The sequence below is a fragment of the Nomascus leucogenys genome, chromosome 10 (assembly GCF_006542625.1).
Source record: "Nomascus leucogenys isolate Asia chromosome 10, Asia_NLE_v1, whole genome shotgun sequence".
NCBI lineage: Eukaryota > Metazoa > Chordata > Mammalia > Primates > Hylobatidae > Nomascus > Nomascus leucogenys.
In genome coordinates this window covers 2,391,827-2,418,677 of record NC_044390.1, presented here as the reverse complement: position 1 = coordinate 2,418,677, position 26,851 = coordinate 2,391,827, and the positions used below count along the sequence as shown (strand labels likewise).

Here is a 26,851-nt window from a genome sequence, read left to right as displayed (position 1 = left end):
CCTACCAAGATGCCAAGGGCATTCCTCACGGGAACATGACCTGTTTCAAGAGGAGAGGACTGGAGGGAATTGGGTAGGTAGATGGTGGTTTTAGGCAGATTCCAGTTCATTCCACTTAATAACTCCATTCTGAACTCTGACTCACTATCAACGCCTCAATTCTTAACAAGGAAAAATATCAAAAAGTATAAGAAAATGCATCAGGAAATAAGTGTCAGAACTTTTTGGCAAAATGACCTTGTGTCAGGCACTTTACTGACATAATCTTATTTCATCTTCCAAAGAACACAACAGTAAGGTAATAATTCCCTAGTTCTATTCACAGGGAGCTTGAAGTTCCCAAAATTCAGTGGCTTAAGATTTCCCAAGGATTTAAACCAGAATCAGTGTAATATTAATAGCCCTCCAATGTATGTTAATTGTTAGATGAGAAAATTTACTCTGAATTAAAAATGAATGAGCCACAATTTGAATGGATTTGTGAGTCAGTCAGCTGATGCTTCGGACTTCCCAAATTGTAATCTAATCATGTAATCTAATCATGACACTCGGTTGTCATTCCACAATGACTCCATGATCCACACAGTATAATTCACACCTACCATTAAGGCTTTTCATGTTTGAGAGGCCTCAGTTGGGGGTTGAGAACCAGGGAACCCTGTAGGACCCTCAGTGTATCTATAAACCACTTTCTCACTGTCCTGGAGTGAATGCAGAGGGGGGACCATGTGCCTTTCTCTGGTTCCCACTGTTTTTACATAAGGGTAGGTTGGCTGATATCAAACCAGTGATTTAGACTAGTTCAAGCAAAGCTTTTCCATGTGAATTCCAAGAGTTTGAAAAACAAAAGTAAAGAATTATCACTAATATTTATTGTATATCAGCAATGACTGTATTTTTCAATATATTGACATTCATATGTGAAAGGCTTTGCTTAAACTGCATTAAATCACTGGTTTGATATTAATCCAACAACTCTTAACGTGTCCTTTACTTTACTTGTTAGGATATTACCGTCTGTGTGGCTCGAGGGGACACAAAGTGATTAAAACTTGTGGACCTAGGGCCAGGCGCGGTGGCTCACGCCTGTAATCTCAGCACTTTGGGAGGCCGAGGTGGGCAGATCATGAGGTCAGGTGTTCGAGACCAGCCTGGCCAACGTGGTGAAACTCCGTCTCTACTAAAAATACAAAAATTAGCCAGGCGTGGTGGTGGGCACCTGTAATCCCAGCTACTCGGGAGGCTGAGGCAGAAGAATCGCTTGAACCCAGGAGGCGGAGGTTGCAGTGAGCCGAGATCACACCACTGCACTCTAGCCTAGGGGACAGAGCGAGACTCTGTCTCAAAGAAAACCGAAAGAAGAAAAAAAAAACCCATAAAACCAAACAAACAAAACAAAACTTGTGGATCTATATTTTCTGAGGCCTCCAAATACTTCAGCAATATGACAAATAATTCGGTAGAGCGGGAAAACCTATGTTATTTGCGAAGTAGGCATGTTTAATACTTTAATTTCCTGTGGGTGGGGTTTCATTGGGAAATGTAATCAACGCGGGTCACCTAAAATGGATTACATGGCCCTAAACCAATCATGGGGTGGCGCATGGGGCCTGGAGTCCTTCGACTTCTCCATAAGTAGAGGCAGTTCAGCTCCAGGCCAGCTGGAGAGCGCATCCCAGGTGCGAGGAAGTTGGAGGCAGAAGGCGGGAAGGAGGTAAGTGTTCAGAGGCCTGTCTGCGGGGTGTAGGAGCTGGTGTGCAGGGGGGTTAGTTTCAGAAAGATTTGGGTTTATTTTCTCATGCATTTGCTTGGAGATCTTGTGAAGGCAGCGGGTGTCCTTTGCACCCCATGATTAACTCTGGCTTGTTATGAAACCGTTATGTAAACTAGGAATAATATTAACTTTCTCATCATGGGTAGGTTATATTTTAGAGATGGGGGTCTCGCTCATTGCCCAGGCTGGCTTGAATTCTTGGTCTCCAGCCACTGGCGAGACTTCACTTCGCCATTTGCTGGGACGACAGGCACCTACCTGCCAACAGGCCCGGCTACATTTTATTTTGTTGTAGAGATGGGGTCTCGGTACGTTACACAGGCTGGTCTTGAACTCCTAGGCTCAAGCGATCATATCACCTGGGTCTTACAAACTGTTGGAATTACAGGCCTGAGCCACCTTGCCGGCCACACACCACTTGTTAAAGAGCATCACTGGATTTTCCCTTTCTACAGGGTAAAATCAAGCTATTAATGAATGAGCATCAACCTACTAGGCCAATGAGAATCTGAGCTAAGTGTCCCTACATGGGGGTCCTGTGTGCTGTATACTCCCACAATTGAATACTAACCCGCATACCTGCGTTTATTTTTTCCCATGTTCCATTGCTTGCTTTAATGGGAAAAGAACTGAGAGTGAATATACGGTGATTTCTAGGAACATAAAACCACTTTTTGAAGAGACAGGCTCTCACTATGTTGCCCAGGCTGTTATCAAACTCCTGGCCTCAAGTGATCCTCTTGCCTTGGCCTGAGCAGCAGCCGGCACCCTTGCGGCAAAGCCACTTTTAATTCCAGAATTTTAGGATCTCTTTTCTCGCTCATATTTGTATGCTTTTTTCAAAAAAAATTAATTCGCTTTCAAATTGAAAACTAAAAATTGTATATAATTGTGGTGTACAGCATAACGTGCTTTGTAGGATATGAACATTGTAAAATGGCTAAATTGAGCTACTATTCACATGCCTTACTTTATGTACTAATCATTTTTGGCTGTGAGAATACTTGATTGAAATCTACTCTTTTAGCAATTTGCAAGTATACAATACATTGTTATGAACTGAAGTCACCATGTTGGACAATTGCTGTCTTGAATTCATTTCTCTAACCGAAATTTGTACCCCTAGACCTGTATCTCCCCAACCCCCATCCAGGCCCTGGTAACCACCATTCTACTTACTGCTACTGTGAGTCCACTAGGTTTTTAAAATTATTATTCATGTCATCTACTTCTTTTTCAATTTTTTAAATGATTTTAACTTGTATTTTAGATTCGGTGGGTACCTGTGCAGATTTGTTACATGAGTGTACTGAGTGATGCTGAGGTTTGGGGTATGACTCAACCTGTCACCCAGGATGTGAGGAGAGTACCCAATAGGTAGTTTTTCCACCTTCCCGCCGTCCGTCACTCCAGAGTTTCACTGTTTTGGAGTCCACGTCCTGATTTCCTTTCCTCTGTGTACATGCCCCGGAGCGGGATTGCCGGATCATGCAGTTGTTGGACTTTTAATTTTCTGAGGAGCTTCTATACTGTCTCCCATATCGGCTGCTCTAATTTACACCCCAGCACAGGGCGCAGAGGATCCCTTTCCCCCGAATCCTCACCAACACTCGTTCCGTGTGTCTTTTTGGGAACAGCCACTCTAGCAGGCGGGAGGGGTGCCTTGTGGTTTGGATTTGCATGTCCCTGAAGATGAGTGATGACGAGCACCTTTTCCTAGACCTGCTGGCCATTCACATGTCTTCATCTGAGATGTCCACGCAGGCGCCTTGCCGCCTTCTAGTGGGTTATGTGTTTTCTCGCTCTGGAGTAGTTTGAGTTGCTTATGTTTAGCACGGGAGCCCCGTGAGATGTGTGGTGTGTAAATATTGCCTCCTCTTGGTTGTCTCCCTGCTGTGCTGATTGTCTCCCTGGCTGTCTCTGTGTTCTGCACTTGCTCAGATTCCTTCCAGGAAGCACAGGGTTTCCATCCTTCAGGATTCCAGTTACCTTTCCCGAGACCCTCCTGTCAATTCTTTCTTCTTTCTGAAGACCTTTCGGTTGCTTCCCCCACCTGTGGCTAGGAAGGCAGGGCTGCGTTCTCATAGCTATTGAACTTGGATAATAACTGATGCCTGGAGAGGATCACACAGTGTCTCCTGCCTAATGAAACTACATTTAGAACCAAATTTCAAAAAATCGTTCTTTCTTTCTCTCTGTTTTTTGAGATGGAGTCTCGCTCTTGTCACCCAGGCTGGAGTGCAATGACATGATGTCGGCTCACTACAACTTCCACCTCCCTGATTCAAGTGATTCTCCTGCTTCAGACTCCCAAGTAGCTAGGATTACAGGCACACGCCACCACGCCCAGCTAATTTTTGTATTTTTAGTAGAGATGAAGTTTCACCATGTTAGTCAGGCTGGTCTCGAACTCCTGACCTCAAGTGATCCTCCTGTCTTGGCCTCCCAAAGTGCTGGGACTACAGGCATGAGCCACCACACCCGGCCTCAAAAAATCTATTGTATTATTTCACTTCCTGAAAATTTCATAGAGCACTAGACTTTAAATCCATGTTCTGAGATGAGATTAGGAATAGAGAAACCCTTAGAGACAGAAGGTAGACTAGTGATTGCCAGGGGCTGGGGTGGGTGGGCAGGGGGTGATCACTGATGGGGATGGGGTTCCTTTTGGGGTGATGAGATAATTCTGGAACTAGACAGTGGTGATGGTTGTACAACATGGTGCGTGTCTTGGTGCCATGAAATTGTGCACCTGAAGAGGGTAAAAATGATGAAATTTATGAATGTGCATTTTACCAAAATAACGTGTGTGTAGGAGTTGAATTCTCATATGATTACTTAATGCTGTCCCTTCCCTGGAGCAAACAAATGTCCTGGGGTTAACAAGAAAAGGTGTTGGGGGACAACTGTAGGTTGCAACTATTTTTCTCTATCTTTGTGCATAATTATGATGAAGGGCTTTACCTTGGATCTTGTCTGGACAGGAAAACATAAATAAGTTACTGTTGCATCAGATTTTAGGAGCTTCACATAAGTATCCTATTTAATTTACAGTTGGGAACCACGTTGTTCCAATTGAAAAAAAAAACTGACTTCACTTCTGCACAATGATTTCCTAGAGATCAGAATCCAGGGGAGCATTAAGATTTTAAATCAGAACATATAGTCAGGTGAAGACACAGGAAGAATAACAGGGTGGGTTGATTTCCACTGTGCTGAATTCGATGCTGTGGAAGAAGTGGCGTCCAGGATTTGGATGAGGGATTTGGAAGGGAGGGGTGTGTGGAGTAGAAAGTTAAAATAATCGGACTCATGCTTTTTTTCTGCAGACTTCTGAACAAACCGTGAATATATTACTGAGAAAAACCAAGGGCGGCCTGTGTAAATAGGTCTCAATTTGATACCAGCTACTGGAAGAGCTTTCTCAGAGACTGATTAAAAAATTCTCCACTAGATATGGCTGCAAATTGGACACTGTCATGGGGTCAGGGAGGACCCTGCAACCGCCCTGGGTCAGAGCTGCCACGGCCTGTGGCATCCCCAGGAACTCGACTTGGAAATCACGACAGGAACCCTGAGACTTGTCACGTGAACTTCAGGATGTTCAGCTGCCCGGAGGAGTCGGACCCCGTCCAGGCTCTGAGGAAACTCACTGAGCTGTGCCATCTGTGGCTGAGGCCCGACCTCCACACCAAAGAGCAGATCCTGGACATGCTGGTGATGGAGCAGTTCATGATCTCCATGCCCCAGGAGCTCCAGGTCTTAGTCATGATGAACGGTGTGCAGAGCTGCAAAGACCTGGAGGACCTGCTACGAAATAACAGAAGACCCAAGAAATGGGTGAGTGGGACCCTCGTGATTGGTGCAGGGAAGAGGAGCTGGGATGGGGGCTGTACCGTGCAGCTGGACTCAAGAGGACCCGAGGGGCTGCTCTAGGTCAGGACTTCCAAGTAGAGGAGAGTTTGCCCGTCAGGGACACATGGCAGTGTCTGGGGACAGTTTTTGGTTGTCACGAGGGGGAGGACAGGAGATGCTCAGGACAACCCATCATGACAAATAATCATCCAGATTCAAATATCAGCTGTGAGGAGATGGCAAGTTCCTGGTGTAGGAGATGGACAGGCAGAGGGGGTACAGGGACCCACACACTGTGTGAGGCCAACATGAAAGAAAGACATTGGTAAAATATAATGCCTGATGGTATGTAGGGAAGGAGGCATTACAGTGAACTGAACGGGGGCCTAGAAGTCCCATCCTGAGGCAGGGAAAGTGGTTGGTATCAGAGATGCAGGGATCTGCCTCCAGGTCCCCAAATGAGCCCGTAAGTTCCAACACAAGGTGAGCTGCCATCGGCCAGTTGAGTTGGATTCATCCAGAATATTTCTCCTTGTCTTCTCTTTGGTTTAGAGACCCTTTCATCTAAAGGACTCATATTTATGTACTTATATAGAAAAGAAAAAAATTCAGACAGATTGCTGTGTCCAGAACTGATTCGGCATCAGGAAGGCAGATTTGAACATTAATTACAGTAAAGTGTGAGCATTATGGCAGGACCCAGGGAATGTGAGAGGTACTTTCAGGTTCTCATAGTGAGTCTGATTGTCTTTTTTCTCTCTACAGTCTGTAGTCAACTTGCTTGGCAAGGAATATCTTATGCAGGACTCAGATGTCGAGATGGCTGAAGTCCCTGCCAGTGTCAGAGATGATCAGAGAGGTGTGTCCAGCCAGCGGGCCTCCTGTGTGAAACAGATGCGTCCAGGGAAAGGCCAGGCCCGCCGAGAACTGCAGACCCTGCCCAGGGTCCCTGCACTGTCCAGGAGGCAGGTGAGTGTGTGAGGCCTTGGTGTCTGGGCAGAGGTGGGAGAAGGAACAGGAGAAAACTGAGTGTGCTTCTGGACTGATTGAGAGATTTGGCACAGGACAAGAATAGAGACATTCCCCATGGATGTGTTACATCCTTAGACATTCCTGAGCCATCACAGAGAATGAAGCCTCATCTACTTTTCCCTCCACCATGAGAGCTTTTAGCATTTAGGGTAGGGGGTAAGAAATGGTCTCAGTGAAATGAGGGAGGCAGTTGGCAGAGATGAATGAACTGAAGGTCCCTTCCCCATCCAGTTTCCTCAAAGACATTTCATGAAGTCATTCAGCAAGGAACCCACTTTCTCAGACTGTTGATTTCTTAATTAGAGGAGTGCTTCTCAATTGGTGATTTTTGCCTTTCAGGACACATGGCCATGTCTGGAGATGTTCTTGTGTGTCATTATAGGGGGTGGTGGGGTCTTAATAGCATCTAGAGAGTGGAAGCGGGGTCTCTGCTCTGCACAGAAGCGCCCCCTCCAGGAGGGTGATGCAGCCCCAATGCCAGTGGTGCCAGGGGTTAGGGGCCTCCACCTAGAGTCATGCTCCTTCCAGCGTCAGGGGCAGGGAGACGTTGGCACGGCGGGGAGAAATATGCTCAGAGAACCAAAGAGTGAAAACCACCAGGCGAAGGAGCTGATTTAGAATATGGAGGGTGTAGATTAGGGACAGACTCAGAAGTGAGGTGGTGATGTTTATTTGGGGTGATGTGGGAGGCCCACAGGAAGTCTGCACATATCCCTAAACCTGTGTCATTAGAAAAGTTGGTGCATCCAGTCAGGAAGGGACAGTGATGTCTGTGCTTCCACCAGTTTAGGCACAGCAGTCATTGCTCTTGGTTTTCCATTGTCAGGAAGAGGACTTCCTGCTGCCAGAGACTATTGTCATGAAAGGTGACCCAAAGGCTCTGAAACCCAAGCCGACCTTGGAGAAGGACCTGAACATAGACAGAGAAGAGAACCCAGGACTGACATCCCCAGAGCCTCAGCTTCCAAACGGTCCTAGTGAGTATGAAGACTTGGATCCACAGGGGTTAGTCCCTCTCTTCTGGGGTGCGGGGCTGGGGTCCCAGCATTATCATGTCTGGGGGAGCTGGCACTCAGCTGCCAAAGCGTCTCCACTCCCCACTCTCCAGAGACCTACGGTCCAATGTCTTAGACTTGAGTTTGAGGGGAAGTTCTCAGCCAAGGTCAGTGTTTGGTTGCAATGAGTTTGGTGTATTGAAAATGTGTTTATTAACTGTTGTGTGTGGAATCCCTTCTTCCAGCAGGTGTGGTGGGAGCTAAGGAGGGGAAAGAACCCCAGAAAATAGCCTCTGTGGAAAATGTGGATGCTGACACACCTTCTGCCTGCATTGTGGAGAAAGAAGCTTCGACTCACAGCGGGAGCAGAGGAGACGCTCTGAATCTGAGAGGTCCCAAAAGAAGCAAACCAGACGCCTCCTCCATTTCCCAAGAAGAGCCTCAAGGAGAAGCCACACCTGTGGGCAACAGAGAATCCCCGGGACAAGCTGAGATAAATTCAGTTTATTCCCCAGGCCCTGCGGGCGCAGTCAGTCAGCCTGTTGGCCAAGAAGCCAAAGAACTGCTGCTCTTTGCATGTGGCGTGTGCAATAAGAGGTTTACATGTAATTCCAAGCTAGCCATCCACATGAGATCACACACAGGAGAGAAACCCTTTCAATGTAATTTCTGTGAGAGGTGCTTCATGCAGCTCTCAGACCTCCGGGTTCACCAGCGAATCCACACTGGTGAGAAGCCCTACACATGTGACGTCTGCCACAAACAGTTCAACAGAATGTTCTCCTTGAGGTGTCACAAGAGGAGCCACACGGGGGAGAAGCCCTATAAATGTAATGACTGCAACAAAGTTTTCGCCTACAGGAAGAACCTGAACGAGCACAAGCTCATCCACTCCGGAGAGAAACCCTATAAATGTCCCAAGTGTCCAAGAGCCTTTCGTCGGCCTGAAACGTTAAAATGCCACCAGAAAACACATCCAGAAACCACTGCACCCAGAGAATGTGAAGGATGATTTTTCATTGATGTTATTAGATGAGATATGACAAGAAGCAGGTGCAAGGGCGCCTGGCACACAGAGGGAGTGCCCTAGATAGGAATCGCCAGGTTGTCCGAGTAAATATTCATTCTCCCCACAGAGCTTTGTTTTCTGTTTCATTAGGTCCATTGTTTTCGTACAGGTTTATTTTATTTATTTCATTTTATTTTATTTTACTTTATTTTATTTTATTATTTTTTTTTTTTTGAGACAGAGTCTGGCTCTGTCCCCCAGGCTGGAGTGCAGTGGCACCATCTTGGCTCACTGCAAGCTCCACCTCCCGGGTTCACGCCATTCTCCTGCCTCAGCCTCCCGAGTAGCTGGGGCTACAGACGCCTGCCACCACACCTGGCTAATTTTTTGTATTTTTAGTAGAGACGGGGTTTCACCGTGGTCTCGATCTCCTGACCTCATGATCCGCCCGCTTCGGCCTCCCAAAGTGCTGGGATTACAGGCGTGAGCCACCGTCCCCAGCCCGTTCTTTCAATAAACAAACATCTAATTAGTTTTCAGTATTTTATAACAAAAAACGGAGCCTTCTGATTGACATGCTATCACCCACTGTTTTGCTGTAAAGTTGTCAAAGTAGGTGTCCAGATTAAATACACAATGCCTGGGGAAATCTGTGTTTCAAATAAACAATTTTTTTTAGTATCAGCTTGTTCTAAATTATTCATTATTTATCTGAAACTCAGCTTCTGTTGGGTATCCTGTATTGTTTTCTTTCTTGCTTCTTTTTCTTTTCTTTTTTTTTTTTTTTTTGAGATGGGGGTCTCACTCTCACCCCAGGGTGGAGTGCAGTGGTGTCATCACAGCTCGCTTCAGACTTCATGTCCCAGGCTCAAGCAATTCTGCCGTCTTGGCCACTGGAGTAGCTGGGACTAGAAGAATACACCACACCATGTCAGCTAATTTTTGTATTTTTTGAAGAGAGAGGTTTTGCCACGTTGCCCAGCCTGGTCTTGAACTCCTGAGTTCAAGTGATCTGCCTGCCTCGGCCTCCCAAAGTGCTATTACAGGTGTGAGCCACTGCATCCTGTATTGTTTGTATTAGGCTTTATTGGTATTATTTTATTCAAATTTTTTGAAATAATTTTTTTGTAGTGATGGGATCTGGTTTTGTTGCCAAGGCTGGTCTCGAAGTCCTGGCCTCAAGCGATCCTTCCACCTTGGTCTCCAGAAGTGCTGGGATTATACGTGTGAGCCACCACGCCTGGCTAATGACTTTCTTTTTCAGAGCTGTTTTAGGTTCACAGGGAAATTCACTGGACAGCACAGAGTCCCCCTAGACTCCCTCCCCACACAGCACAGCCTCTCCCCGCCCCACATCCCCAGCTGAGCGGTGCACCTGTTCCATCAGTGAGCCTGCCTGGACACATCACCAGCACCCCGAGTCCATGGTGTTCATTAGGGCTCGCTCTGGGTGTTGTACGTCCTGTGGGTTTGGACAAGGGCCTCATGAGTATCCACCACTGGAGTATCATGGGGGATATTTTCACTGCCCCCCGAATCCTCTCTGCTCTGCCTATTTATCTCCCTGACCCAGATGGTGTATTTTGTGGCCTAAATTTGGCAACCTCTAAATTCCCGATTTGACTCTTGAACTACAGAGGCATTGGGAGTCTCTGGTGACTAGTTGGTCTTAATGATAGTACCATATCCTGAAGGCTTTGTTAATCTACAAAAGGGTGGGCCCTGATCCTAGAGCTTCCAATTTGGTAGATCAGGGGTGTGGCCTTAGAGTATGCATTAAAAAACAGACTTCATTTTATTTTATTTTAGACCAAGTCTCACTCTGTCACCCAGGCTGGATGGAGTGCAGTTGCGCAATCTCGGCTCTCCCCAACCTCCGCCTCCCAGGTTGAAGGAATTCACTTGCCTCAGCCTCCTGAATAGCTGGAATTACAGGTGCGCCACCACCACGCCTGGATAATTTTTGTATTTTTAGTAGAGACAGGGTTTCGCCATGTTGGCCAGGCTGGTCTCGAACTTCTGATCTCGGGTGATCTGCCTGGCTCAGCCTCTCAATGTGCTGGGATTACAGGCATGAGCCACCACACCTGGCCTTAGATTTCATCTTAGAATATCTTTCAAAACTCCATGGAGCTCGCCAATGTTCCACACCATTTCCCCCATTGTTAACATGGTTCATTAATATGGCACATTTGCCACAAGCGATGAGCTGACTCTATATATTGCTGTGAACTCAGGCGCATATTTTATTGAGACCTCCTTAGTGTTTACACAATGCCCTCCTCTTCCTTCTTTTCCATCCAAGGCGCCACATTGTCTTGAGTTGTCACGTCTCCCTAGGCTCCTCTTGGTGACAATTTCTCAGATTTTACTTGTTTTAAATAACCTGTGAATCTGCATTTTCAGTGATGCTGGTGCTGCTGGTCTTGGGAGGGCATTTTATGAATGGCTGGTTGAGCTCACAGGCAGAGACCCCCGATCTTCAGAACTCCAGAAAGGTCACTTCCTGAATAGGCTGGATTCATTTATTAAAGTTCACTGTCGTGACACCTCGGTTCTTGTCTTCTTAATTTAAAGGAATGTAAACAATAGACACACAGTAAAAGAGATGCAGCATAGAGTAATTGATTGCAAAGGAATAAGAATATTTTGGAAGTTAAGTGCAGAATAGACAGGACACCCTGAGAGAGGGGATTTAAGGCTGGCTGCTCCTAAGGATAAGATAGCAAAGACCTGCTCGAGAGAGACTCCCTTTCTCCATCCCCAGACAGTTTTGAAACATATTGATGCCTGATTCCCACCCTCAAGAGATACCAGTTTGAGTTGATACTTGGAAATCAAGTTAAAAAATTTTTTCCAGGTGGTTCTAATGTGCAACGAAGGTTGAGAACCACTGGTGTACAGTATAAAGAGAAATTTCTAGCATCTCGTTTCATTTACTGTAACCTCGTGGCCCTCAAATTTTTAATGTGCATATATAATTCACCCTCAGATCTTGTTAAAATGCAGGGTCTGATTCAGTGACAGGCTCCAGGTGAGGCACATGCTGCTCGTCAATAGACCCTCATTTGAGTGGTGAGGAGGGAGTCTCCTCTGGGTTCCAGCTTGGCATCAACTGAGCAAAATCTTACCACCTCTTACTGCTCAAGTCAGCATCTTGAGGCCAGTGTCTGATAAGCGCATCTGAAATATTCAATCCTTCTGGTTTCATACCCAGAATACTATACTAAGTGTTTTATTTCTCCCACATCCACTCCTACCCAATGGCCTTCCACCCATTATCACATGGCAGCCATATTGAGTATGAAAGTGAGCAAATTTAATCCTGTTACACTCTTTACATTTTATTTTCTGTGGATTCTATTCTTTTTAGCGAAAAGACCATGTGCTTTATGTGTCCTAAGCTATTCAACTAAATGACCACTTATCCCAGCACTTTAGGGGGCTGAGGCAGGTGGATCACGAGGGCAAAAGATCAAGGCTATCCTGGCTAACACAGTGAAATCCTGTCTCTACTAAAAATACAAAAAATTAGCCAGGTGTGGTGGCATACGCCTGTAGTACCAGCTACTCGGGAGGCTGGGGCAGGAGAATCGCTTGAACCCGGGAGGCCGAGATTGCAGTGAGCCAAGATCACGCCACTGCATTCCAGCCTGGGCAACAGAGCGAGACTCCGTGTCAAAAAAAAAAAAAAACCCACTGATGACCCTTGTGACTGTCAGTCTCTGTTACCCTCTGTACTTCAGGAAGACCCTTCTGTATTCAGTGACTGATTGGGGGCGCCTTTCTCCATGATGTTTAATTTTGTTGAATGGGGGATGTCTATGGCCCACTCTTGGTGCTTTTCTGTGTAGTTGAAGATGCACTAGTTTTGGACTTTTGGCCTTTATCCACTTTCTAGCATATTCTTTCTCTGGGGAAAAATGATTGGGGAGTTTCGAAAGAGAGTTTGCATTGAGAAGCTATATCAGTCAGGGTCCAATGAAGACAAAAAAAAAAAAAAACACAGCAATCTGGACAAGCAGCATTTAATATAAAGCAGGGGCTGGCACACGATGGCCTGCAACCTAGTTTTTCAATAGCCCACAAGCTAGAAAATTGTGTGTGTGTGTGTTTGTGTTTTTTACAGGGTCTTATTCTGTCACTCAGGATGGAGTGCAGTGGCACGATCATGGCTTACTGAAGCCTTGCTCTCCTGGGCACCAGCTTCCAGCAGATGATCATGTTAAGTGAAATAAGCCAGTCCAAGTGATCCTGCCCGCTCAGCCTGGCTAATTTTTAAATTTTTTTGTAGAGACAGTGTCTCATTATGTTGCCCAGGCCAGTCTCAAAGTCCTGAGCTCAAGTGATCTTCCTGCCTTGGCCTTCCAAAGTGCTGGAATTACGGATGTGAACCAGCACACCTGGGCAAGAATTGTTTTTTATATTTTTAAAGGGTTGTAATATGAGCAAACCAGAGAAGAATATCCAACATAGACCAAATAGCCTGCAAAACCTAAAATATATATTCTCTGCTCCTTTGTGGAAAAAAGCTTTCTGACCTCCGCAATAAAGATTTATTGACCACAACATGGACCTTCAGAAAAAAAGAATTCTGAAGGATACCTAGGGAGGACGCCTTCTCAGAGGAATAGGAATCCACTGACAAATTTTAAAGAATGTAGCAGCTCAACTGGGTTTACCTAATTTAAAGCTCAACATGCCTGTCAAGTGATAATGGATTGGAGGGTGCTGGGTAAGAGAGGATATGGGAGCAATCAAGATTCTCTTATGGTTTTCTGGGAGAGAAAAAGGAGAACTGATGGATTCAGGTGCACCTACCCAAACCTGGCTTGAGCAGGTGAGAGGCTGTAACAACGCAAATGTTAGGGCCGCCCTGGAGAAAAAGGATTACACCACCCAAAATTGGGTTTGAATGTTAAGACTGATGACACACACATACCCACACATACACACTCCAAGAGGGTATGAAGCTTATTACATAACAGGATTTCTGAAGAGAGCAGAGTGGGCTGTCCCAAGCTGGTCTGAATGTGGCTTGAGAGGACAGAGAAAGGAGGTGGGTTTGGGGTTGGGGTTTTATGGTGCTTAGGGGATGGGCCACAGCCAGGGGTACTGCACGGGGTTTGAACTCCCCACTGGCACTAGAAGAGGGGGTACCCAGGTTTTCTAATCAGCTTGTCCAGCTGTGGGGTGATAAGAAACAAACATCAAACATGGTCAAACTTTTAATAATCCCAAGGAAAGAGCAAGTCAAAAGTGGAGGTATGAACCTCAATGTCTGGGTGAGGCCTCTGGTTGGGCAAGGGTGGGACCATGGTCACCAGGGAAATAGGAGGCAGCCCTCTGGGGTCAAGAGGCCAAGGCTGGTGACTGGAGTACGGAGAGGCCTGTGGTGAGGCAGCCACAGGCAGGAGCTGGGGTCGTGAACATGCCAGGGGGCCCCATTCATGTGGGGCTGATAAGGCCATAACAGGAGCAAGAAGAAAGACAAGATGGCGGCGCAGTGGAGCCTCTTCCTCCTGGGATATCCCTCCCGACCCCTCTAGTGGCAGAGCTTAGCACTGCGCTCGCTGCAAAGGAGCCACGACAGCTCCGTTATTGGAGGGCCGGCACTGAACCTGTGGACTTAGAAGCTGGGAGGCAATTGACTGGTAAGTGACACAGAAGCCCTGTTCCTTTCCCTTGCAGAGGTGTGAGCCTATAGGTTCAGCTACTCTGGAGGCTGAGGTGGGGGGATCACCTAAGCCTGGGAATTTTGAGGCTGCAGTGAGCTGTGATTGTGCCACTGCACTCCAGCTTGGGTGACAGAGCAAGAGCCTGTCTGAAAAAAAAAAAAAAAAAAAAAAAAAGTCCTCTGGATGGTCAGGAGAGGACAGAGGAAGCGAGAGCAACAGAAGGTGGGCGGGGAGGGGGAGAGAAAAGAAGATGGGGAGAAATTTGTGGACCCCAAGAATATAGCTCACCTAGAAAGATTGGAACACCTGAAATGGAAGTAGTGGCTTGGTACTTTCTTAGTCACAGGATTACAGAACTTGTAAAAGAATCCCATGCACCAAATAAAGCATGCAAATAACAGGAAAATGCCAGAAAGCTGAACACCTGGGTGGCAGTCTGTGCACCCCAGTGAAGGAACGTGAACAAGTGGCTCCCATCGGTGTGCTGACAAGACACACACGGGCTGGAGGTGAGAGTTGTGATATTAAGGACTGAGGTGAACAGTTTTGAATGTTGGGATGTCAACAGAATGAGGATGCGTGAGGAGACGTTATCCCGTGTTATAGACGCTGAATACATTTTTTTTCTTACAATAAGAAGTTGAAGATCTGAGTGGATGAGAACTGGAGAAAGTAGGGATGCAGTGTCTCTTTGTCAATTCAGCTTTTGCACGGGGTAAGGTGGCTGTGTCTAAGCCGGTGCCACTAGCATCATACGCATCCAGCTTATGTTAAAAATTTAAAGTTAGAATGATTTTATAGCTAATTTGTATAGTTATGACGGATGTCCAGCAGATGGCAGAAAAGATCTTGTTCTAACAGATACAGCTAGATGGTTCTGCTTCTGTTTGACATTAAACACAACCAAAGCGTCAAACAACAGAAACGGTATATCTAACTAATATACCAGTGAATGAGCATCTTTTTTTAAAAAAAAAAATAAGCCTTCCTCTCCTGTTAGTGTGAGGCTAAATTTGGTGGTTCATATGATGGTTCACACGATCTGACATTTTTTTCTTGTACTCTTCTAGAATGTATATTCAAATTTTATAATGAGATATTTTATTATTATACAAATCAGTGTTGTTACTCCCAAAGTATTACATAAAGATAAATTGTGGTTGCTATATATAATTATATTCTAATTAGTGTATAGCCTATTTTATTTATTATACAATTTTAGGAGACCAATGTTTTCGTCATCTTACCTATTAGTTGTAACAAATTCTAGGATAAACTGCTAACATTATTATATTATTTTTTCTGGTGTCAAATGAGGTCTTTGTAGCATGTGTCACAATGTCCTTCCTTTGGAAAGGGGAATAATATTCCATTGTACAGATGGACCATATTTTATCTATTCCTTCAATGAACGCTTGGGTAGCTCCTACTTCTGAGCTATTGTGAATAACGTTGCAATGAACATAGGAGTATGAGTTCCTGCTTCCAATTTTTTAGGTACATAAGCAGAAGTGGCATTCCTGGATTATATCGTAATTCTATGTTTAATTTTTTTGGGGGCTGCCATGCTGTTTTCCTTGTGCATTAACAGTACACCAGGGTTCCAGTTTCTCCACATCCTTGGCAAAATTTGTTATTTTCTGTTTTTTGATAGCAATGGTGTGGTTTTGATTTACATTTCCCTAATTATTAGTGATGTGGAGTGCCTTTTCTTGTGTCTGTTGGCCATTTGTAGACCTTCTTTGGAGAAATGTCTAAGTTCTTTGCCCATTTTAAAATCATGTTGTTAGTGTTTTTTTGTTGAGTTATGCATTCTTTACATACTCTGGAGATGAACCCCTCTTCAGATATGTAATGTGCAAATATGGTATCCCCCTATTCCATTGGTTGCTTTCACTCTGTTGATTGTGACCTTTGATGCAAAAACTGTGAGTTTTAAAATATATATTTTAAAATATATATTTTCTTATTACAATTTTATTTAGGAATGATTGAGGTACAGTAAATGGCACATGTTATCAGTTTATGATTTGTCGTGTTCTGACATTTTCACAGGCTTTCTGCATTTTTAAAGCTGTTCCCATTGGAAACAGGAAAGGAACTTCCATTTTAGTTAGGAAAGCTTTTGAATAATATTTAGATAGTCCAAAAAATACACAAAGTGATATCTAATCTACAATTCCAAGAACATCAATATTGAGCAAAGCGTGGACAATAGCTGGCTGAGTGCACAAGGTGGGGAGTGGGGAGGGAAGCTATGGATTTGCCTGTGGTGGGGAAGACTTTGCCCAGTCGGCCACAGAGAATTAGAAAGTCTGCCGCCCGCTGCTGCCAATGAGCAAACAGAAAAACAAAAAACAAAAAACCCAACCTGCCTCAGTGCTCACAGGCAGACTCTGTGCCACAGCCCAGTGCAACTCTCCACCTGCTCACTGTCTCACTGTTTCACTCCCTCTAACGGGTCCACGTTGATTAATTCCCAAACCCCTCTTGCCTGTGACCCAAGGTGGTTTTTCCCTTTGGCTTTTTTTTTTTTCTCCCTCAAAGAAGCTGTTTTTCTTGCCAGCCCTGAGATGGGTTGAATACATTGATCATAATTACACAGCCTGCCTGGACGGATGAAAAACACGGTGTCGCCTACTCTCAGGGTCCCTAGGAGGGTTGTTAGGGTGGTTTTAATGAGTCCCAAAGCACCTGGCTCTATTTCTGCCCATCGAGCTGCTAAATTGGCATCAAAAAGTTAACTCTGAGGAGGCAGAAAACATGATTTGTTCATTGCTGGCCTCAAGGGTGACTTGATTTATTTCAGGGCTTATTTAAAAAACAGTAATTATTGCCTGTTTCTGATCTTGAAGATAACATACATGCATGTAGTGAATACATTTGGAAATTGTATTCTCAAGAAACTTTTAATGAGATATTTGAATAGAACTTGTTAAGTAGCTGGTAAAGTTCAGAAGAGAAAATGCACCACTAAAAAACTATAAGCAAAATAAAGAGAACAGTCAGGAGGAAATGCTTTAAAATACAGAAAAAAGGATAATGGAGAATATATGTCATCCATAATCCCACCACAAAGAGATGATTTTAAATTTTTTGGGTTTCTGTTTGTTTGTTTATTTGAGACAGGGTCTTACTCTGTTGCCCAGGCTGGAGTGCAGTGGTGCGATCACAGCTCACTGCAGCCTTGACCTCCTGGGCTCAAGCCATCCTCCCGCCTCGGCTTCCTGAGCAGTTGGGATTATGGGTGCACACCACCACACCCGGCTAATTTTTTGTGGTTTTTGTAGAGATGGAGTTTTGTCATGTTGCCCAGGCTGGTCTTGAACTCCTGAGCTCAAGTGATCCTCCCACCTTAGCCTCCCAACCAAAGTGCTGGGATTCCAGAGTGAGCCACTGTGCTCAGCCTGCATTTTTAATATGTAGTGCGTGTCCTTACATTTTTCAGGTGCGTGCGTGTATACATATATACATACACGCATTACATATGTGTGTGCACATATCCACAGACACGTATTTTAAGATGCAGAAAAACTGGGGGAGACACTGAGGAGATTTAAACACGGGTGTGGCATGATTCAAATTTCATATTATTCTGGCAGTTAGTGTGGAGACAGATATAGGGGCAGATATAGGGGCAGATACAGATACAGGAGACACATACAGGGGCAGATACCATTCTGGCAGTTAGTGTGGAGACAGATATAAGGGCAGCCCCTGGTGGCAGGGACCAGTGGGCAGGTCACCCAGGGCTTGATCCCCAACATCCAGGCATGTGATGACTGTGTCCTGAGTTCAGGCAAGGGCTGTTGAAGCAGAAGAAATGTTTGAGAGGCAATGGAAAAATCAGGAGGCACCTGTTTTGCGAAGGATTATCCGTTGCAGATAGTGGTGAAAAAGAAAGCAAACAGGTGGTTTTGGGGTCCCCCCAAAAGGGAAACCCAAGGTGAGGAGCTGGTGGGAAGGAGAAATTAAATGCTCATTTAACTTAACATGTGGGATGTCCAGAGGTGTATTTGCCGTCAGAGGAATACCTGGGTAAGGGCTCTGGAATAGACACCTGACTTGGCCATCATTTCTAGAGGTGTTAGATAGCCCCTCAAAAGACAGAGTGTGGAGAGAAGAGCCACATGTCAGGCTTAGGTCTGAGAGGGGCGAGTTTGCAGAAGGAGTGATGGCAGGAGAGCGGGGAACCAGGGGTAACCCGAGTTTGGACAGAGGCAACGTGAATGGACAGAAAAGGAGAGATTCGAGTGAGATTTAGACATTGGAATCCCTGGAACCAGGTGACTGATCAGGGCTGGGAGGAGAAAAAAGGGAGGCAGGTGGAGACGAATCCAAGGGCGGATCTCCATGTTCCCAAGAGGTGTCACGGGAGGACATGGAACACTTGTCCCTGGGATATGGACTGCAGCGTCCCTGCAGTACTAAACAGACCACTGGTATGTGGGAGCGAGATGCCCACCGTTGTTACCTGGCTGAAGAGCTAGCTGGCCCCCTTTCACACCTGGCTTCTGCCTCCCACCACTGTCCGATCTTCTCAGACACAGGCGCAGGAGGACTCTGCAAGCCTTTCACAGGTTCCCAGAACTCAGCTCCCACCTGCCTCTTGGTGCTATCCCAGGGTAGTTGAGGGGGTGTGGTTTCAGCACAACCAACCTTATCTTTTCTGTGAGCCTTTTCTGGGCCACCAATAGAGTCTCCCATAAATACTGAGCACTGACTACGTATTAGGTCTCGTGTGGGCACAAGGGACACCGAGAGGAAATGGAGTCCTTGTCCTTGAAGGTCTCGTCTTCCAGTGTGGGGGTGACAGACACGCCTTCCAGTGTGGGGGTGACAGACACGCTTTCCAGTGTGGGGGTGACGGACAGGCCTTCCAGTGTGGGGGTGACAGACACGCCTTCCAGTGTGGGGGTGACGGACAGGCCTTCCAGTGTGGGGGTGACAGACAGGCCTTACAGTGTGGGGGAGACAGACACGCCTTCCAGTGTGGGGGTGACGGACAGGCCTTCCAGTGTGGGGGTGACAGACACGCCTTCCAGTGTGGGGGGTGACGGACACGCCTTCCAGTGTGGGGGGTGACGGACACGCCTTCCAGTGTGGGGGTCACAGACACGCCTTCCAGTGTGGGGGAGACAGACACGCCTTCCAGTGTGGGGGGTTACAGACACGCCTTCCAGTGTGGGGGGGGTGACAGACACGCCTTCCAGTGTGGGGGTGACAGACACGTCTTCCAGTGTGGGGGTCACAGACACGCCTTCCAGTGTGGGGGTGACAGACACGCCTTCCAGTGTGGGGGTGACGGACACGCCTTCCAGTGTGGGGGTGACAGACACGCCTTCCAGTGTGGGGGGAGACAGACACGCCTTCCAGTGTGGGGGGTCACAGACATGCCTTCCAGTGTTGGGGGAGACAGACACACCTTCCAGTGTGGCGGTGACAGACACGCCTTCCAGTGTGGGGGGGGTGACAGACACGCCTTCCAGTGTGGGGGTGACAGACACGCCTTCCAGTGTGGGGGTCACAGACACGTCTTCCAGTGTGGGGGTCACAGACACGCCTTCCAGTGTGGGGGGTGACAGACACACTTTCCAGTGTGGGGGTGACAGACACGCCTTCCAGTGTGGGGGTGACGGACATGCCTTCCAGTGTGGGGGGTGACGGACACGCCTTCCAGTGTGGGGGTGACAGACATGCCTTCCTGTGTAGGGGGTAACAGACACACAAACACACTTGCTGTGGTTTTTGAAGACGATCACAACACTCTCCCATCTGATCTGTTCAAATGTGTCAGGTCCTCATCAAGGGGTGGAGTTGGATTTCCATCCCCTTGCATGTGGGCAGGGCTGTGACTCGCTCGTCTCCAATAGAAAGTGGCAGAAGGGACATCACGTGACTCCTGAGGCTAGGTCAGAAAAGACGACACAACCTCCCCCTTATGTGCACGAAGGCCTCAGTTCCCCTCAGCTGTCCCATTGTCCAGAGGCTGCCATGTAGTGAGGGAACCCCCTCTAGCCCACGACGCACGGAGAGGGCCTGAGACAGCATGAAAAGAGAGAGCTGGTGGGGGGCCCCCGGCTGCTTCAGTCACCTGGAGATCCAGCTCTCTAGTCAGCAGAGAAGAGACCCTGAGCCATAACCACCCAGCTGAGCCCACCACCAATTTCCTGACCCCCAGAGACACTAACAGCACTGTTGTTCTGAGTCACTGAGTTTTGGGGTGACGTGTTATTCAGCTACAGAGAACTGGAACAGCATTGTGTCTTCTCACCCTGTACTTATTTTATTATTATTTTTTTAAAGAGAGATGAGGTCTTACCATGTTGCCCAGGCTGGTCTGAGCAACATGGTAGAACCATGAACTTCTGAGCTCAAGCAATCCACCAGCCTCGGCCTCCCAAAGTGCTGGGATTACAGGTGTGAGCCACCGCACCTGGCTGCACCCTGTAATTCTGATCTTACCCTTTTCTTATCTGGACCCTCGTGCGATTTCCCTGGGATCTCAGTCTCTAGAATTCAATCAGCCTTTTCTTTGGGATTTGGTTCCTGTTCATGCCTCTCATTTACCCATTCTGTCCTCTCTGCCCCTTTTGTTTGTGAGAGGCACTTGTGAAATCTATGGAGGTATGCTTGTGGCGTGTGTACTCAAAATTTTAGTGGCAGAAAATTCCTGTGTTTGAGTAGCTAAAAATGGATTTTAGGGGAGTTTCATACTCAGGAGTTGTGTGCATGCCAAGCAGCTTATCTGAAAGTAAATGAAAAAGTTGGCCAGGCATGGTGGCCCACTCCTGTCATCCCAGCTCTTTGGGAGGCCAAGGCAGGTGGACTGCTTGAGCTCAGGAGTTTAAGATTAGCCTTGGCAATGTAACAAAACCCCATCGCTCCAAAAAATATAAAAATTAGCCGGGCATGGTGGCACATGACTATGGTCCCAGCTACTCAGGAGGCTGAGGTGGAGGCTAGTTGACGCCAGGAAGTTGAGGCTGCAGTGAGCTGTGATCGTGCCCTTGCACGCCAGCCTGGGTGACAGAGCGAGACCTTGTTTAAAAAAAAAAAATTAAAAAATTGTTAAATGCTGTAAAAAATGTTTTTAAAAAGAAAAAAGTTAATAAAAATAACAATGAAACAATATCGGCAAGGAGAACACCACTAACTTCAGGTTTGAGCCTCTGCTCTCAACTGGCAAAACTTTCCTAAGCTCTGTAATATCCACCAACCATGGACATATTAGAGATAATTTTAGGCAATATATAGATTTTGTTTTAGTAATTACATTTTTTTTTTACTTTTTTTTTTTTTCAAGACGGAGTTTCACTCTTGTTGCCTAGGCTGGAGGGCAATGGCACGATCTTGGCTCACCGCAACCTCCGCCTCCAGGGTTCAAGCAATTCTCCTGCCTCAGCCTTCCTAGTAGCTGGGATTACAAACATGTGCCACCATGCCCGGCTAATTTTGTATTTTTAGTAGCGATGGGGTTTCTCCATGTTGGTCAGGCTGGTCTCGAACTCCCGACCTCAGGTGATCCACCCACCTCAGCTTCCCAAAGTGCTGGGATTACAGGCATGAGCCACCGCGCCTGGCCTTTTAAAAAATTTTTTAAATTTCTTTTTTCTTTTTTTTCCTTCTGGTGTTGAAACTAATATAATTACATATTTTAATGTGCAGTAAAATATCAGTAGGACAAAAATCTGCAATTTTATTGTGTTTAGGTATTGCTTAGAATAAAGCTACAGTGATCATCTAAGTAAACAAGTTAATATGTTTGAGGAAAATCAGTCAATAAAAAGTAATACTAATGTTCACATGGAATTGACAAAAAACTATGAGGTGGTACTTTCTTGAGAGAAGCTTGGGAAGCCCTGAGCTAGGAGATATTCTTCTTTTAATTTATAAACATTTGGAGAGCACTCTTTTTTGTAAATAAACTCCACAGCCAACTGCAAGAAACTGTTACACTCATTTTATAGAAATGGAAAATGTGGCCGGGCGTGGTGGCTCACGTCTGTAATCCCAACATTTTGGGAGGCCGAGGCGGGCGGATCACCTGAGGTCAGGATTTTGAGACCAGCCTGGCCAACATGGTGAAACCCCATCTCTACTAAAAATACAAAAATTAGCCAGGTGTGGTGGCGGGCACCTGTAATCCCAGCTACTTGGGAGGCTGAGGCAGGAGAATTGCTTGAACTTGGGAGGCAGAGGTTGCAGTGAGCTGAGATTGTGCCACTGCACTCCAGCCTGAGTGACAGAGCAAGACTCTGTCTCCAAAAAAAAAAAGAAAATATAGGGAGCCTAAGTGACAGAGACAGGAATTAAGTCCAAAGCCTGGCTGATGGCCAAGTTGATGTTGTCTACAGGATATGGTACTGATCTCCCAGTGGTAGCTCAGGGGCTGTGACATTCCTAGAACAGGCATCTAATCTGCCTCCATTAATCATGGAGGACTTCCTGAAGGAAGTGACATCTGAGCTGGGACCTTCCCTTAGCTCACGCACATCTTTCTCCTAAGCATGGCCCCCACTGGTGAATGAAACCTAATTTTCTTTAGAGAGAACCCTGTTATCTGTCCAGTATTCCCCAGAAGAGGCTGGATAAAGCACAGACAGCTGCCTGACTTGAGAGTGTCTTTCAGGACTGGATCAGATCCACGAGCAAATTGAGAGACAGAGAGAGAGAGAGAGAGAGAGAGAGAATCAAAATACAACTGAAAAGTGCCAGGGAGAGAGAGAATCAAAATACAACTGAAAAGTGCCAGGGGAGAAAAAGAGATTATTTCTTCAGACTAATATCCTGTTGGGAAACACCAAAAACGGATATTATTGAAAATTTCATATGTACGATAAAGAGCTTAAATAACAATTCAAGTCTTAAAGTTTGGCTATCACAATTTTTCTTTATTTTTGTTTGTTTATTGAGGTATAACTTACATATAGTGACGTGTACAATTCTTAAGGTTACAGTTTAATAAATTTTTACATATGGATAGACGGATAGATTCACATAACTATGACCCAGATAAGGAGACAGAATATTTCCAGTATGTCAGAAGTCTCCCTCTTGCCCCTCCAATCTGTGCCTACCTACAGGTAACCACTTTTCTAACTTTTTTTTTTTTTTGAGATGGAGTCTCACTCTGTTGCCCAGGCTGGAGTGCAATGTCAGCTCTCTGCAACCTCTGCCTCCCTCCCAGGTTCAAGTGATTCTCCTGACTCAGCGTCCTGAGTAGCTGGGGTTAAAGGCGCCTGCCACCATGATTGGCTAATTTTTGTATTTTTTAGTAGAGACAAGGTTTCACCATCTTGGCCAGGTTGGTCTGGACCTCCTGGTCTCAAGTGATCCACCCGCCTCAGCCTCCCAAAGTGCTAGGATTACAGGCATGAGCCACCGTGCCCGGCCCACTTTTCTAACTTCTATCATCATGGATTAATTTTGACTATTTTAGAGTTTCATAAAAGTGGTATTTTACAGTATGCAGTCTTGTTTCTAATTTTTTTTTTTTTTGAGATGGAGTTTTGCTCCTGTTGCCCAGGCTGGAGTACAATGGCATGATCTTGGCTCACTGCAACCTCTGCCTCCTGGGTTCAAGCAATTCTCCTGCCTCAGCCTCCCAGTATCCCAAGTAACTGGGATTACAGGCGCCCACCACCATGCCCGGCTAATTTTTTTGTATCTTTAGTAGAGACGGGGTTTCACCATGTTAGCTAGGCTGGTCTTGAACTCCTGACCTCAGGTAATCCACCTGCCACGGCCTCCCAAAATGCTGAGATTACAGGCATGAGCCACTGCGCCCGGTCCTGATTTTCATTCAACATTATATTGATAAAAGTCATCCATGTGGTTGTATGTATCAATAGTTCATCCTTTTTATTGCTGTGCAATATTCCATTGATTTATTTATCCATTCCTTGAATTATCCATTCTATTGTTGATGGACACTTGGATTATTTCCAACGTTTATCTATATGCATAATTATGCTATAAGTCGTTTTGCATATGTCTTTTGGTAGAAACAATACTTTTTTAAAAACAATTTTAGTAGATTATAAATTCCTTAGTGATGGGTAAGGTAGGAGCATGTGTTACTGAACATAGAGACACTTGGTAAGAACTCCTCACATGCACATCTGAATGATGCCTTGGGACTAGGCAGTGATCCTTTTCCCTTCTTGGGGCCAGGCATACCTCCGATGACTTGATAACAGCTTCAACCCTTCTTCCAAGAAGATTGCTCACACGCTCAACATTTAGCATAGGGCCGCTGGAATGTGGTGATATCTAAGGTTCTTCCAGCTTTGGCCTACATGAGACGGTGAGCTGGGTGAAGTGCATTTTAAGGGCAAGCGCTGAGCTCCAGTTTATGAGGAATAGCCCTTCAATGTGCCAGGAACATGTTATGTGCCCTCTGGGGCAAATAATATTTGCTTTTCTGAAAGCCAGAGCTTTGGGATCCCAGATCTAGTAAGAATCATCTTATTCATCTTCCTTTCATCTCCAAGCCAGAAGGAGGCTCACTGAATTTACAGGGATGGGGTTCCAAAGGGCATTAAGGAATCCTGCATCTATGCAATCAGGACCTACCAGTCCCAAGTGGCTTTGATAGATAAAATGTTCTGAGTGCCTTAACCTAGAAAAACTGCAACTCCAGACCCTGGATGTTTTAAATGAGGCAATCAGAACATCCTCCCATATTCTTTGGACGAAACTCTAATACTTTCCTCTTTCTACTTCTACCTAAAACATCTGAAAAAGGGAGGTAAGAGAGGAGAGAATTATGCATTTAAACAAAGACCAGGAATTGCTAAAATCACCATTTTTAAAGAAGTATAGATTTCATAAGAACCTCTGAGATGATGACAATGCATGATAATAACATGTAATACCAATAATAGCATTATGCTTCTATGAGCCATATAAATATTATATGCTATGCACATTGCTAAGTGTTTTACGATCTTCACCTCATTTATTTCCCCCTAAAAGTCTATGATTTTATGTAAGAGGAAAATGAAGCTAAAAGAAAAACTTTTTTTTTTTTTGAGATGGAATCTCATTCTGTCACCCATGTTGGAGTGCAATGCCGTGATCTTGGCTCACTGCAACAGCGCTATCTTGGCTCACTGCAACCTCCGCCTCCCAGGTTCAAGCGATTCTCCTGCCTCAGCCTCCTGAGTAGCTGGGATTGCAGGCACCCGCCACCTCACCCAGCTTAATTTTTTGTATTTTTAGTAGAGATGGGGTTTCACCACGTTGGCCAGGCTGGTCTCGAACTCCTGACCTCAGGTGATCTGCCCGCCTCGGCCTGCCAGTGTTGGGATTACAGGCGTGAGCCAGCATGCCCAGCCCAAGAAAGACTTTTTGGACACTATCTCAGGGTAAGTGAGTAGCAGGATTGCGATTTACACCTGGATCTGACTCTCAAGCTCATGCTCATTCCACTACAGAAAATGACCTGTTTGTTCAGGTCTTCCTATTAACTGAGATCTTCCATCTTCCAGGAATGAAGCAGTACATTCCAAGAAAGATGTGTTATGGAAGTGACATCAGATCTGAATCCTGAAGTCAAAGTTTCATTTAGTAGAAAAACAAGGTAAGATGAGGAAGTGTTGGGAGACTGGACTAAAGAAGTATGAAGAGTCTGTATCACAGGTTGGCAAACTATAGTTGACCATTTGTTTTTATAAATAAAGTTTTATTGGGACATAGCTAGCTCCCCTTGCTTATGTATTGTCTCCAGTGGCTTTCTCACTACAATGGCAAAGTTGAGTAATTGCAACAGGGACCATATGGCTAACAAAGACAAAAATAGTTACTATCTTGCTCTTGACAGAAAGTTTTCCTACCCTTGATCTAGGTCACACTAAAGCTTTTAGTTATAAATGCTATCCTAGGGCTGGGCACAGTGGCTCATGCCTGTAATCCCAGCACTTTGGGAGGCTGAGGTGGGTGGATCACTTGAGGTCAAGAGTTCAAGGCCAGCCTGGCCTACATGGTGAAACCCCATCTCTACTAAAAATACAAAAATTAGTCAGGTGTGGTGGCGGGCGCCTGTAATCCCAGCTACTCGGGAGGCTGAGGCAGGAGAACTGCTTGAACCCGGGAGGCAGAGGTTGCAGTGAGCCGAGATCACACCACTGCACTCCAGCCCAGGTGACAGAGTGAGACTCCAACTCAAAAATAAATAAATAAATTAAATAAATGCTTATCCTGTATGTGAGGTTGAATAAATGCAAATCCTGTATGTGAAGGATTTGGAGTAGGGGAGACACATGGGCTTATTTAGGAATTACAAAAAAATCATTCTCAGATCCATCCTAGCACGGGGCACTCCCACGATAAAGGCATCAACAACAACAAAATCCCAAACCATCTTCACTTCTCAATCTTTCACCTTGAATATCATTTCAACAAATATTAATTGAGCGTCTAGTATGCATCTATACTCTATGTAAGTGGTTAAAGCTGTAAGCAAGCAGTAAGGCTTGAAACTTAAAGCTGGTGGAGAGTAAAC

General features: G+C 45.7%; 1 protein-coding gene across 1 annotated transcript; it reads left to right on the top strand.

Moving 5' to 3' along the window:
• Positions 1 to 1,565: 1,565 nt before the first annotated feature.
• On the top strand, positions 1,566 to 8,668 carry LOC101178877 (putative zinc finger and SCAN domain-containing protein 5D). Its single transcript, XM_030819984.1, is given in 6 exon segments — positions 1,566 to 1,682; positions 1,684 to 1,714; positions 5,229 to 5,614; positions 6,395 to 6,598; positions 7,488 to 7,638; positions 7,905 to 8,668. Coding segments are annotated over 6 exon segments (1,653 nt in total).
• Positions 8,669 to 26,851: the final 18,183 nt, after the last annotated feature.